This window comes from Ascidia mentula, chromosome 6 (assembly GCF_947561715.1).
Source record: "Ascidia mentula chromosome 6, kaAscMent1.1, whole genome shotgun sequence".
Lineage (NCBI taxonomy): Eukaryota > Metazoa > Chordata > Ascidiacea > Phlebobranchia > Ascidiidae > Ascidia > Ascidia mentula.
In genome coordinates this window covers 20,232,314-20,246,715 of record NC_138571.1, presented here as the reverse complement: position 1 = coordinate 20,246,715, position 14,402 = coordinate 20,232,314, and the positions used below count along the sequence as shown (strand labels likewise).

The following is a 14,402-nucleotide window of genomic DNA, read 5'->3' as shown; positions in this document are numbered from 1 at the left end:
CAATCAACTATGCACGTTGCGTATTACGTCACAATGTGAACAGATCACAGACGTAACTCAAAACAATGCAGTTTTGACTTTAGTTTTAAATTCAATGTAGGATACAGATCCTTAATTGCCGTGTACTTTTTTATATGCGTGCAATTCTCAACCTTTTATTCCAATTTGCAGTTTCACAGCAAACAGATAAATAAAACTAGAATAAACACGATTTAAAACTAAATGCCTACACGGCTCCACCTTATTCAAATAGAAATGCAACTGATCACAGCCAAGAAGGCATTAAAATAACGTACAAATAACTAGATTACAATGGATACACTAACTCAACATTACAAGCACGCGCACAACCCAAACACAAAATAAGTTTCCGCGCATGAGTGCACCCACAGAAATCATACTCAGTTCTGTCCGTTACACTTACCTTAAACCCACAAAATGATCTTGTTTTTTCATCGTTCACATAAATGTTCAAATCATCAGATGATAATGTGATTGAAAATCTTCGAAACTGTTTTGAATTTTGTCTGGGACTTTCCACTAAAGGGTCTATCCAGCGGTGCACAACCTGCGGCCGTTTCACCCTTACCTTAAACCAGCGGTGCACAACCTGCGACGGCCGCATGCGGCCGCGGACGCTATTTTTTGCGGCCGTGCACATTTATATCAAAATATATGCATTGGCGGCCGTCGTTGCTTCTGAAACTTGTTATTCTAGCGGTCTCAAGAGTTAAGCTTTTAATTAGCCCCATTTCCATTTCCGCGTCATACACATTCGTTCGCTGTAGCGAGTAGTAACTGGTGCAGCCACCGCAACCGAGACAAAGCGCAACAATATGGATGGTGACGTCATAAAACATCAATAGTATGTCGGTGAATTGTTATTTACGCATGTACAGTTGTAAAAAAAGCTAAACAGTGGAATCGCTCAGTCATGTCGCTGAAACGTAAAAGGTTGTCAAAACAAGAGAAAGGAGCGTTTAATCCCAAATGGGAAGTGAATTATTTTATGATGGAGACGTGAACCTAGCGTGCAAGAACAAGGCAGTCATTGAATAATTCGACATTTCATTAATTGTAATATACATAATTTGGCAAATGTAAATAATAAATAGTGCACATTTTTCAGGTATGGAATCATTTCCATTCCTTTCTTATATTGCTCACGTCAACTTGACGTAATTATCAGGGGTATATCGTTGGAAAAGCAGTATATTCAGTGGCGGCCGTTAGCACACAGTAGTGTGTGTGTTGCGGCCGGCAATAGTAAAAAGGTTGTGCACCCCTGGTCTATGCAGTGGTGAGGTATGACATTAGTCCTTGAAATACTCACATGGAAATCATCCACAAGATGCCATGTCGATTCTATCAATTCATTCACAAACATTTAAAACTGTACACAATAATTTAAGCAGATAATTTAATACCTTTTTCTCTGCTTTCGAGTGTTTTTTCAACGTTGAATTTAAATTCATCCAAACATTTTTTAGGGTAAGGTATGTAAACATACGTTGCCCAATTCCCGCGCTCATGGGGAAACGACCGGATTCGACCTCGGTGTTCCTGGGGTTTCAACGACTTGGTGTCTCCAAACAATGAAGAAATAGCTTGCGGTAAAGGCAAATTCACTTTGGTGCTAGCTCGATCTACTTGCGTAAATTGCTCGTCGTTATCGCTAAAATCAGAATCACTTCCGTAAGCGTCGCAAAGCGAAGCCAAGGCCGCCATTTTGACCAGAAATCAGTTTTCAAACTGGCACTTTTTGATCAAATATAAGGGAAAGCACCCGAAAAACCATTGAAGCGTGCAAAAGTCGTAATGAAACATCATAAACTTTCGATGTTACGGTTCAGAATGTGTTTCGCTTTACAGCCCAAGCGGTCAATTATATAGACTCAATTTCAAGCGTGTTGACCGGGTAAAAATGTCATAAAACAAACGTAGATAACAAAGAATCGTAAGGCTTTCGTCAGCGGAAAGTTCCGGTGTTGCGAAACTGACCAAGATTAATTTCTCTCACGTGCTAGAGCGGCTTATCAGATTAATAACGCACGAGTATCGTGACCAGGCGAATTAAAGAGTGACGTGCGTTAATGAATGAATGTCGGTAAAACAATTAAAAGCGATAAAATACAATTTTAACTACATTATCTCCCCCCGTTTACAAGAGCTTTCTTGCAATAAAGTTCGTGACCTTTAGGAATCCGTGTAGTTCTTCAACACTTATCTTCATGAAGTCTTCGATGATGAGGAAAACATTGTCTATTGGTTCAAACTCATTCGGATGTAAACAAACAATAGGTTGTGTGCGTCGTGCATTTGTGTATAGCGTCGCGCGTATTAATTTTCATTTCTTCGTTGATTCGTTGGTCTCCTTTGACGATGAGAGGTGGTCAACGGGCGTTGGTATGGAGTTGATTGATTGAAGGTCTGTCTTCAGATGCCGCCTCCAACGAATAGCAACGTATGATGAGTGGATAGTGTTGTGTTCAGTGCACCCTGGATGACGTAATAGCTTACGTTGGTGTCTTGAGATCAGCGTTTCAGCATAAGCGCACGGATGGATGGATTGATCAGTCAATGTTCCTGTTTTGGTTCACAGACACGGGGTTTCTACGCAACTTCCTTCTATGTTGCGGAAGCTTAAAAACAAGGATGTTGTAAACTAAGCAAGCTACTGTGCAAGTACCAGGAACTTTTGTTTTACATCAGATCGTTCCGCAAAACCAGTTTGGAGGGTGTGTCATTATTTGGTGTTTCGTGCTTTGTGATTCTGGTTTAATTAGAAATCTCTCCAGTTCTGGTGTCTTGCTGTAATGGTTATGCACACAGCGCCTGTCACAAATTGGTGATAATCATTAACAATTTCAGCCGGAGTTCATTAAATTAAAATCATAATGTCATCTGTAAATGATTTAGTCGTTTCGTCATCTTTACAAACAATTGCAAATTAGAGCTTATTGAAACAAATGAACAGATATCAGAAGGTTGAGGTTTTGCCAATAGATATGAAGTTTTGAACTCACTGTACAGAGCTTTTAATAAACAAAGGAATATTTTTGAGAGAAAAAAAACATCGCAAACCCATTTTCGGAAATATATACGAGAAAAAACTATTAATATTGCAATTTTTAATTTGCTTTACAGCATTCAATTTCTTGTTTACTTGTAGCGTGTGTTCTTTCATTTTATGCAGCAATGATGTTAAAGTATTATTTGCAAGCTTTCCTGCTTTGTTATCTGCAATGCAAGAATCAATGCAATTCGTTGACAGGTAAGCTGCGTTTCAAATTTACTCATCAAATTTTCGTCTACTAAAGTCTACTAAATATTTCGTTTCCACAGCAACGTGTGACACAAAGTTATCAGATTTAAATCACTCAATTTCAAAAGTAATCTGCCCACCCAACTGCTTGAGACAATATTCGGATTTGTGTGGAAGTGATGATTACGCCTCTGGTCCCCTTTGTCTGGCTGCAATGCATGCAGGACTGATGGATAGTAAGTTACAATGACAGTACCCTGGCATGTTTACCGGATTTTCTTTGATATAAACTCCACCCAAATATTTTTGTAAAGATGATGGAGGCTACTTTGAAGTATACAAAAGTGATCCAATACATGAATATAAAGGATTGGAGAGGAACGGAGTGAAAAGCAAATCTTGTTCGTTTGCAAAATGGTCGTACACATTTGAAAGTAAGCTATGCTCCGGGAAGCTTTTGGTTAAAATAAATAATTACTATTTATGTAAATATAGTGAAATGCAGCACGACAGGAAACAGTGAGTTTTCTGTAACTGATGTATTTTGTCCACCTGGTTGTTCGTCCAACTACGTCTGTGGAACAAATTCGTACAACAAGAATTCCTCGGTTTGTGCCTCTGCCATTCACGCTGGTATCTTGTCGCGTAAGTTGGTGTAATTAACACTTTGTGGTTTGTTTGAATCAACCACGAATATTTTCAGGAAGTGGAGGATACGTGACGTTTTATTCTAGAAACGGAAGACGCTCATTTATTAGTTCGACCAAGGGTGGTGTAACCAGCAAATCGTGTGGTTCATCAAGTCAATACTTTTCGTTCACTTGTAAGTTAACAAAAAGCCTTCTAACCGATAAACAGGGATTGAAAGTGAAAAGAAGTGATAAATGAAATAACGCTTGTTTTCCAATCAATATTTTAGATGAAGATTGTTTGAGAACTTGTTCTAACAACGGTGAATGTTTGTCTGGAGTTAACGACCAACATTGTTCTTGCAACCCCGGGTTGATTGGGTCAGACTGTGAAATAGGTAAGAAATTGCCCTGAAAGCTGGAATATTTGAAACTAAGAGAAATGCGCCAGGTAAATCGCAAAAGAATGGAAAATGCCGGGTGAATTCTGCTTGAAAAGAACGCTACAACTCATATTGATTCTGGCGACTATATATTCTTAGCTGACGTCAACCAACAGGAAGAAAATGTTAATTATTTTATGTTGTAATGTTTTTCATGTTTAAGCAGCAGAATATTTGATAGTTCTGAATTTTCGGCCTCACGAACTTTCACTTATAGCCGTGTTGAAGTTGCTGTTCTTAATGAAGTTCATGCCTCGCGTTTACTTCGGAGCTAAATGCCACTCAGTATATATGTGACAGTCCACTGAAATTGATCGTAATTATCATATTCAGACATAAACGAATGCGCGAATCTAATGCACAACTGTCATCAGCATGCAACTTGCATCAACACCGTCGGCAGTTTTCAATGTTCTTGCAACGCAAACTACACCGGAGATGGCATTGATTGTTGTAAGTTTGACGTCGTTTTTACAATATTCAAATACAGGGATTCCAACCTCCGGGCCACGAACCGGTTTGAGTCCGTGATGCATTTGTAACCGGTCAGTAGAAAAAAAGAGAAAATTTAATGTCATTAATTTGAGGATGCCACATGCTATCCTACATGACAACCAGCTAAACGAAAATGCCTCGCGTGCGTGAATGTCAATATCATTGAAATACGGACTAAATAAAACCCACTTTTAAACAATCTATCACCTGTGTGTGTGTAGGGCCGTGAAGTCAACTCTTCCCTGAGAGTAAGAATGCAAATTCAGATCATGAAACTTGATTCCCTTTTAGATCCAGATTTCTGTGCACAAAATCCTGGTGTTTGCCAGAACAATGGAACTTGCACTGACACAAAAACCTCCTACACTTGTTCATGTGCCCACGGGTACAGCGGATCACATTGCGAAAAACGTAAGATTTTGTAGTTTCGTGTTTAATTTCTCCTTTGGATGAAAGAAATGCAATTTATTAACACTGTTCATGGTGTTCGAAACATAGGCTCGTTTCCAACCTGCAAGGACGCGTTACAAAACGGCCTTAACGTAAGCGGAGTCTACAACTTAACTTCTCCTCTGACTTTCCAGGGATATTGCGACATGGATGGTGGAGCTTGGCTGGTAAGTTTGACTCTTGAGGCTAGAACTGTATCCTAAGTTTAATGGTTTGGAAGCGTTCGGTGGTCGTTTACATGACAAGTTATTGTCTGAACACCTTACTTTGGTTATAATAAATACCAGGTGTTCCAGCGTCGTTATGATGGATCTGTGAGTTTCGATAGAGATTGGGTGGATTACAAGAACGGGTTTGGGAATCTATCAACAGAATTTTGGATGGGTTCGTATTCAAATAAAGCAATCCTAAACTAAACGCCTTACAAGTTTAAAAAAAACTGAACACAACTGCTGTTAAATTTTGAATAATAGTTGGTTTTGAATTTAATACATTTACTGAACTTTTACTCAGTGTTACAACTTGCGCACACCCAGTTAGAATCAAAATAACAGTATCAGTTAATCCAATTTAAATTCCAGTGTTTTCAGCAATATTATTACAACCAACAAATTTTATCAGGTTTGGAGAAACTACATCAAATCACCAGTGCGTGCACTAGATGTCGCCTTCGTGTTGACCTTCAGGATTTTTCCGGAGGTCAAGGTTTTGCCGAGTATAGGTAAGACTATGACGTGTTTAACGTTTTCAATTTAATGCCATTGTTCCAACGATAATTTACCCGATGCTGCCAGATCGTCATATATATAGGGAAATACCCCCCTTATTACGTCAGATTCACAAAATTCGTGTTTTAGGTTTGAAGCAACACAGAATATTCTTGCTGTGTTTCAATGCATTTACTCGGTTCGGAATAATTATGAAAACAAAAAGTTTAGATACCGCACACACATAGGGATGGTAATCAACGACCCCACATCACCGCTCTTGAGGTTTGCGCGATCGCTTGGTCGCGGATTGCCAGGACCGAGCTCAGTGGGGATCGGATTGGGTCGAACGTCACCTTTTTGCGCCCAGAGAATGTGGCTGCAGAAAATTTTCTTTCCATTGATTCCAAATCTTCTGAAGCGTATAGGCATCTGGATGACAGTTCAAGCGAAATTAACCACGACCAAACCGTTTGACAATTGATGGCAGCAATCCAGTGAATATTAGTGCTGTGTCCCGCATCGATATATGGGATCAAATGGTTATTATATTCTCCATCTAACACCCATGCATAATCCAGTGTTTGAAATTTCGATTTTCTGCCCAACATGCTCGGCTCCCAATGTTTTGAATGAGGCAACAAAAATCCCGTAATCGCGACGTGTAAGACGCTGACACAACTTGATTGTCAGTGTATAAGTTGTATAGTGTAAACACTCTGTGTTCTCTTTGCCCACCCCTTGGGTTAGCTGCTGGTCGTTGCGTGGTTGATTGGATATTGTTGGGTCTCTATGCAAGAAAATGGGTGCATTGGCCTGCAGAGTTAATTCCTTAGGCCAGTGGTTCTTATCCGGTGGGAAATTTTAGGGTTGTAGGTGGATAATTGGTCGGCACCGAAATACACAAAAGTAGTTGTAAACGAAATATAATGATCTGTATTCACTGTGTGTTGTACACTTATTGGTAATTGGTAATGCCATGCGGTAGAAAAAGTTAAAAAAGTATAACAGATATAACGAAAATACAATAATTAAATTCTTAGTTAAAAAATGTAAATACCAGTGGGAAATAAGGATTCCGTTTACACTGGAAGTGGGAAATGAGATAAAAAAGGTTAAGAACCACTTAAAAAAGGTTAAGGAAAATCTGTTGCCCAGACGAGTTTATGCGGTCGTTGTTGCCCAACTCCTTGTGGTAAAATCTTGAGTGCCAAGTACTGACCTTTGCCAAAACGTTGCATCTTGACTGGAAAGTTAGAATTATCCGCTTTGTTCTTCAGCTACAATAAAGCCTCCTTGTAATCCAACAGTCGTTTGTGAACTTAAAGTTGAAAAATAACTGGGTTTCCTTCTCAAAACTTCCAATCCCACTCTGTGTTTATTGCTTAGTTGACAAATAATTATCCCACACAACACAACACAATGTATGACACATGTCGTTTATTACGTCATAAAGGGTTTTATGTTTAACAATCATTTCCATGAGCAACAAACCAATGTAAGCGGATTGATTTAAAACAACAAATTATCCGTTGTTATTTAAATTACTTTGCATTAAATTAAACATTATGACATTGTTCTTTTCAGTACTTTCAGCATTGGCGATGAAGGAAGTTCTTACACAATTACTATATCCGGATATTCGGGGAATATATCAGATGACATGGCATATACTAACGGGATGAGATTTTCAACACGCAGCAGAGACCATGATAGGTGAGTAATAATGATACAACGTGTCTGATTATATTTCTGTTTTACTAACGAAGTAAATCGAGTTGTTTTAATAAAGATGAAATGCATTTCCTCAAATAGTTGATTTTCGTTGACAAAGTTAACCGCCTACCCTAAATCAACTATTGTAAAAATCAATTGCTCTGAAACAGGGGGTTGCGTTAAAGTTTTAGTTAAACACAAGTTTTAACTGAGTTTAAATAAGTTGTAACACAGAGTTGTTGACAACCGACTTAATTATAATTGCAGGTGGTCAGAAGGTAATTGTGCTGCGACTCATGGTGGAGCTTGGTGGCATAGTAGTTGTTCACCTGTCCGCCTCAATGGTCCGTGGTCGAGAACTTCTACTGCTCAAAACACTATGAGTTGGTTGGATTGGAAAAACTCATTGGGCGGAATTATGAGTTCTAAGATGAAAGTGAAATGCGAGTAATTGTTGGGGAGGTTTAAAGTGACGAAAATTAACATTGCGTCGTTGGTTACCATGGCAACGTTGTGTTGATTTACAATTATTGACAGACATTGTAAATACTTTCACCTGTTTTGATAAAGGCTTTAAATCGTAAATAACAGGAAAGCAATTATACCGAACCGAATTTATTCCACAAATCCTTACAGTTTTTGTGTTAGTAGCGAAAACTTTGCCATTTTGCATGTTTGTTATTATCATGGTATTTGTAGGGCGTTACTTAAAACGTCTACACAAATAATAACACTGACGTATATCTGACTCCTGATGAAAAGGCTGCTATCAAACCCACAGTCAATCGATCAGTTTAATACATAATAAACAAGCGCACGAGGATTAACAATAACACGTTACAAACCACGCGTACAAAAAGTCTCTGTCCTATATGTCCTTTGTCCTCTGTCCCTTCGTATCTTTTTTGCGCAAAAGACATGTGGCCTATATAGAAAATGCATACCGGGTTATTTGAGTTCGGATTACCACGTGACTCATTTGAAAAGGCGGCTTGTTGCTAGAAGTGTCAACGAACGAATAGCACGTTCGCCGTAAATCAGTTGAACTTGGTTTACAGCGTGATAATTATCCGACGTTATTGAAAAAACGGTTGATGCCAGAAAAACACAACATAATAATTGCAAATATGACGTCGACACTACTTATTATTACATTTTGTGTGTTTCGGATGCCACTTCTTCCATAGAATTATGTCAACGTGTCGATTAGATATTGACAACATATTCCGTTTTATCATTCCTTGTATATCATGTCGTTGTTGTAATATCGCATGCAACCGTTTCCATGCTTTATGTTGATAATTCATGTAAATATAAACATTGATCCATCAGATTTGACAGTTGATTTCTGATACGAGGATGTCAGTAAATTTGATTTAGTTCAGTTTGGCATTCTCTGATAAACCCCAAAAATGCAGTCACGCCAATTCACCGCTGATATTTACAGAAATGTGCGGATATCGCGGCGCCATTTCTCCGACTTATGGGAAAGGTTTTATGTGAGGGTAAATTGTGTTATAACAAGGTTTCTTGTCAACACCCAGGTCCTCATTGCAGCCCAAATGATGACGTAACGGCCGTGGGCCTTCGAGTGGCGTCTGTCACGTGTTTCATTTGTGTTGTTGTTTTTGTCTGTTCAGTTACCTGCCTACCTCTGCGCACACCTTGCTGCAACTCATTCTTACTTGTCACTGATGATGAACACAGTGGTGTTTGAAACGTTTGCTTCGGCATGAGTAGCATACTAGCTTTGGCTTTCCTTTACAAATCATTTTCTTGTCACCTCCCAAGGTTACACCTTATACACTCTTGTGTATTAAACAAACTTAACACAGCAGTTTGTGGAGGACACAGACGCGTCTGATGCGTCTGCCGGTTGCATTCGATGGCAGAACGTAGATGGCATGGAGAGAGTGAAGTTTTGTAGAATTGATTCCTGAACTCGAAATAAATTACTCGATAAATAGAATTTCCAGTCACCAAACACCAAGGGTCATGATGTCAGTTTCAGGCCATGTTAAAAACCAGAATTTTCCGACAAGATCTCAAAATATGAATTTCTTTTCGATCCCAATTCAGGGTTTGTTTCTTTTTCAAAACCGAGCGACAGTGAAACAATAGCAGTAATTGGAACGTAACAATAAGCAATTGTGACATCACAGGCCTCAACTGGCTTGCCGCAGACATACAAGGAACTGTGTTTATAAAACAACCAAATCGAAGAAGCAATAAATTCATGCAAATGTACAATAAATAATATTAGACAGATAACAATGTTAAAAGATAGGCAGTCTAAGGATAAAAGGGTTAACAACAATCGGTACAAAAGCGGTTGGAATATTTCATGTTACGTGGTGACGTCGTCGTATTGATGACGTTATATAGATGTTAAAATTAAGCAGAAACACATGTTTTGGGTGTGGGTCATGATTGGGGCGAAATAATTGTGAAATAATATTGAAATTACAAATCACAAGTTAAAATGCCATGAGTGGGACTGACAACTTTATCGCTGGTTGTGATTTCTATGGTTATGGAATTTGGTTTCCCGAAAACAAAATAGACAGAAAGATCACCAAGTGCTTCAGGACAAGAAAGAATATGACTAGCGAAAAAAACATGTGAAAGTGGCAAAACAAATGAAAATCGTAACTGCAAGGTTTAAACACTGGAGCGGAGTATTGAGAGTGGGTGTAAGCGTATATGCCGAAACTATAAGATACATGATCCTGTAAATAAACCTTATTGGGACGTGAAAGACTTGGAACAACTCGCTAGCTCGTTCGGGTACAACGACACCATGGTTAACTCTGTGGATCCTCCCAACCGACGAAAGTTTTTGCTGAGTAATGTCACAAAAACATGCATCGGCGAAGGTAATATTGTGTGGTAATGTGGAAGCCATTGATATAGATCGCTGTGGTCCATATGGTAACCCTGTGGAAAACCCCTGATCTTAACATTCAAGTTTGTGGCTAGAACGACAAATGCTAAAGTTTCGTTAAAATCTGAACGCAATAAAATTGCTCGGTGTCAACTTTCAATGCTTTCGGCGGAAGAGGGCGGTGACGTAAGCTCGCATGAGTTTCACAATCTCATTAACTTGTTCTGCGGTGAAGGAAATGTCCCCTCTTGACTCGGTCTGAAGTCTGAAAACATTCGCAGATCCCGCTCCGAAAGACTGGATCCTGAGAGGAAGACACAATAACATGTTCAACTCAAGGAATGTAGCTGCAAAATCTTGTTTAATAGTTTGAAACAGTGGTTCTGAGACTTTTCAAACGTCAGAGCTGAATTCGAAACCGGCCGCAGCAAACCCGAAACCCTATTTGAAAACATTTTTTGTAAGTGGGCATTTGACCGAATCAAACATTTGGGCCGTAGTTCACCAACAATTTTGTTTTCTGACGCCAAATAAACTGCAGGGAAATATGGACTCCACGTTACTCCACTACTATGGTAAGCGCCGCAAGAAGGGTAGTTCAGTCATTTCACAATTTGCTGATCCAAGTGCTTATTTTAGTCCAGCGGTACCTGGACATGGATGGGTTGAGGCTGAATGTTTATGTTTCGTGAAATAAACTATATTATATTCATAAGACCGATAAGCAGAAACGTTGAGAGCCAATAACTCCAACAAGTTTCGTGTCTTCCCGCGTTGAAAACGAACCATTGTGTTCGATCAAACTTACTTTTCATATGAGAAATGATCCAGGGACTGTGAGTGGCCTCGTTTGAACACAGTTGCTCCCTGCGCCGATATCGCCAGAGTGAGAAGGGTTTGACCGAACTGCGCGTCGTGATTCTCAACTTTAAACAAGTAGGATCCGTATCCGGGCCACCGACGTGCAAGGTTAACGGGCAGAGATGCACCGACATCCAATAACACAAAACTCCAGTAAATTGTTCATTTTAAACACAAAAAACAGCAGAAAAAAAGGACAAGAAAAACGCAATAAACGACAAGAGGAAAAAGTTAACACAGCAGTTTGTGGAGGACACAGACGCGTCTGATGCGTCTGTCGGTTGCATTCCATGGCAAATCAAGTAAAAAAGTTCCAACGGCAACTTACTGTTCGAACTTTGCAACGATATCAGCGAGGAAAGTGTTTGGTTCAATCGCTCTGTCAACATCGCCCTTGTGTTCGAATAATGCGAACGTGTTCTTATTCCCTTCCACGTTCATTCCATGCTGGAGTTTCTGGACAACCTGAACACCAAAGTTGGACGTAAACTGTCTAAAGTAACTCCTCTAATTTAAAGTAAAAACATTTTGTAGCTAGAACAACGAAACGCTTCTGAACACATAAAAATGCAGAACATAATTTAATAACAAATATTGAAAAAGAAGCATGTTTGCCACCAACCAACAAAACCAGATCATCAGAAGAAAATACAATTCAAAATTATACATGAACTACTTCCGAGTGTTCGACATTACAATTTGCAGCAATGCTCTACTTGCCTTTCCAGCAGTGGTGAAAGAGTTGATGTAGATTTCGCATGTTGCGCCACCATAGCAGTTAATCACAGTGACCAGGTCCCTCATCTCCAGCACAGCACAAATCTCAGCAATGGAAGGAACCATCTCACGTCGACGTGACGTCTGCTGACTCAGCGCATTTTCACCGAACTCAGCATAAGCTCCACCAAGAGTGCCAGGAAATCGCTCTTGTACCCTGATAACGGATGTTAATAAACAAACGGTGAAAAAGGATCCCTGAATAATCATTACTGTACAGATTCCCAGGTATCTTATGGCACATTTGTGTGCAGTCAACAGCGCGAGGTAAGATAACCCGATCCGCTGTAATGCAAAACTACTGCTTAGTAGCAAGTGCTTCCCAAAGTGGCGCACGCCCCACCAGTTTGGCCCGGCAAAATCGTCGGTGGACGTGAAGGTTTAAGATATTTCTTGGTTTATCTATCATTAAACGAGCATTTTGTTTCAACTTTACTGGGAATACAAAGCATTGAGGCAAGCAATAAATTCTGGTTTACCAACAAAAGTGGGGTTAGAGATGTTTTAGAATTAGCGCTCAGATCAGATATTCACAAACTTTTTGTCTGCGAAACCTATAACGATTGTTTAACTTAACCAAGAACCCCAAAAATTTAGTAAACCTTTTGTGTTACGGGTTCCGCGAACTCTACATTGGATAACCAAGTTATTTACACACTTTGGTGACGTCATACCTCTTTAGATGCAGCTTCAGGTAAGACAGCACGGGACGTGATGGGTGGTACGCGCAACACATACAAGCTATGAGATGCCAGTAATGCGGACATGACGTCACATGAAGCTGGTCACACATTTGCTCGTCTGTGGTGAGTTGGAGGGTGTAGATGGCGGTTTGTTTGATTAATTGGAGATAAAGCTCGTCCTGGAATAGCTTGGAGCCGTGGCACACTCGCATGATCGCCTGAAACGAACAGATATATGGTTTGTTGGCTGGACGGTGTCGCAATGCTTTTTGATTGTCTGCTTTGAATGCTGATTGACGTCAAGTAAAACGTTGATATAAATTGTGATATGTGAACATCATTCCCCACTCATTGCAAAGGAAGATCCACAATTACCTGACAAACGTCATAACATGTGCAAATATATAGGGGAGGAAAATCAGTTACAGGCGGGAATTCGAGAAATATCAAAAAGCAAAATTTAAAAACAATTTTTACCTGGAGTGATTTCGCTTCCTCCTCAATGTTCTGGAAAGTCCGTTCTTCCATTTGAAGGAGGACGTTAAAAATCCTCACAGCCTCGTCCCTCAACGTGTAGTGGTCGTCACGAGAGGGCACCTGTGAGCGAACAACGGTTGATTATGATTTCTATGCCTTTTTTTTCTAAGTAGCGAAACTATTAATTTTTTAATTTTTTTGGAATAATCAACTTGGTTCGTTAGCAACACAACAATATGAGCAATGTTACGTCACAGATAGTTCGGGTAAGATGATGTTGACGTCATCGTGGTTTTATGACAACCACGTGGATACTTGCAGCACTAATAAGTTTGCGTTAGTATTGGATTCTGGGACGGATAGTTGTAATAATTGCAGGGTCACCTGTTCGTATGGAAGGGATAGCAAAGGGGATCTTAAAGGTTCGCTTGATTGCCTGAAGATTGGGTTCCTCTTATAGATTAAGTCGATCTCCTTTTCATTGTCATCGGAACGCTGTTGCAACATACACAAATTTTAGTCATATTTTCATACACTATGGGCAACATGCTAAATATAAGTGAAAGAATGAAATGCTTTGGGCAGAGTCGTTTTGTTAACAACATTGTAATAATATTTCCTGATGTGTTTTTTAAGCAGGTAATTTCAATGCAAGAAGCTTTTCGCCTGGCTACCTAAGTGGCAAGATATCACCAGACACATTACCGACATATTAGATCGAAGCAGTTGCCCTGTAAGCAGATTACTCCAAGCAACAAGCTCAGTTTCAATTCTACACTTCTGTACCTTGATCTTGTCCATTAGGATCTTTGTTTTGGTGATAATCAGAGGTTGTCCATCTATCATAGCCTGGATCTCACTGCTCCAGATGTTCGCGTCTTCCTCTACCTCCGTGCTGAGTCGGAGGGTGTGCTTCCTCCCGTACACCACAATCTCCCACAAACCTGTCTGCGTCTGTAGTGAAATAGAGGTGGCGTAACTTCTAGTATAGAAAGTGTGGATCGAAACTACAGCT

The 14,402-nt window shown here is 39.7% G+C and overlaps 2 protein-coding genes across 2 annotated transcripts in view; both read left to right on the top strand.

Annotated features, from left to right (window-relative positions):
• LOC145907419 (uncharacterized) overlaps positions 1-5,698 on the top strand; it is a 292,577-nt gene extending 286,879 nt beyond the window's left edge. The window contains exons 13-16 of the mRNA XM_082994834.1: positions 4,671-4,790; positions 5,124-5,243; positions 5,331-5,449; positions 5,570-5,698. Coding sequence (XP_082850960.1) covers positions 4,671-4,790; positions 5,124-5,243; positions 5,331-5,449; positions 5,570-5,698 — 488 coding nt within the window. The remainder of the gene's footprint in view (positions 1-4,670; positions 4,791-5,123; positions 5,244-5,330; positions 5,450-5,569) is intronic.
• LOC145906368 (cysteine-rich secretory protein LCCL domain-containing 2-like) lies at positions 3,202-4,309 on the top strand. Its single transcript, XM_082993786.1, has 6 exons — positions 3,202-3,274; positions 3,346-3,501; positions 3,580-3,699; positions 3,761-3,910; positions 3,969-4,088; positions 4,185-4,309. Exons 1-6 carry the CDS (start codon positions 3,202-3,204, stop codon positions 4,307-4,309), a joined length of 744 nt encoding a protein of 247 aa, XP_082849912.1.
• Positions 5,699-14,402: the final 8,704 nt, after the last annotated feature.

Excerpts from the sequence above, each read along its gene's own strand:
- LOC145906368 (XM_082993786.1), top strand. The coding sequence starts at position 3,202 with ATGTTAAAGTATTATTTGCAAGCTTTCCTGCTTTGTTATCTGCAATGC. Across the intron at positions 3,275-3,345 it reads TCAATGCAATTCGTTGACAG|CAACGTGTGACACAAAGTTA; the intron begins GTAAGCTGCGTT and ends TCGTTTCCACAG. Across the intron at positions 3,911-3,968 it reads TCACGCTGGTATCTTGTCGC|GAAGTGGAGGATACGTGACG; the intron begins GTAAGTTGGTGT and ends GAATATTTTCAG.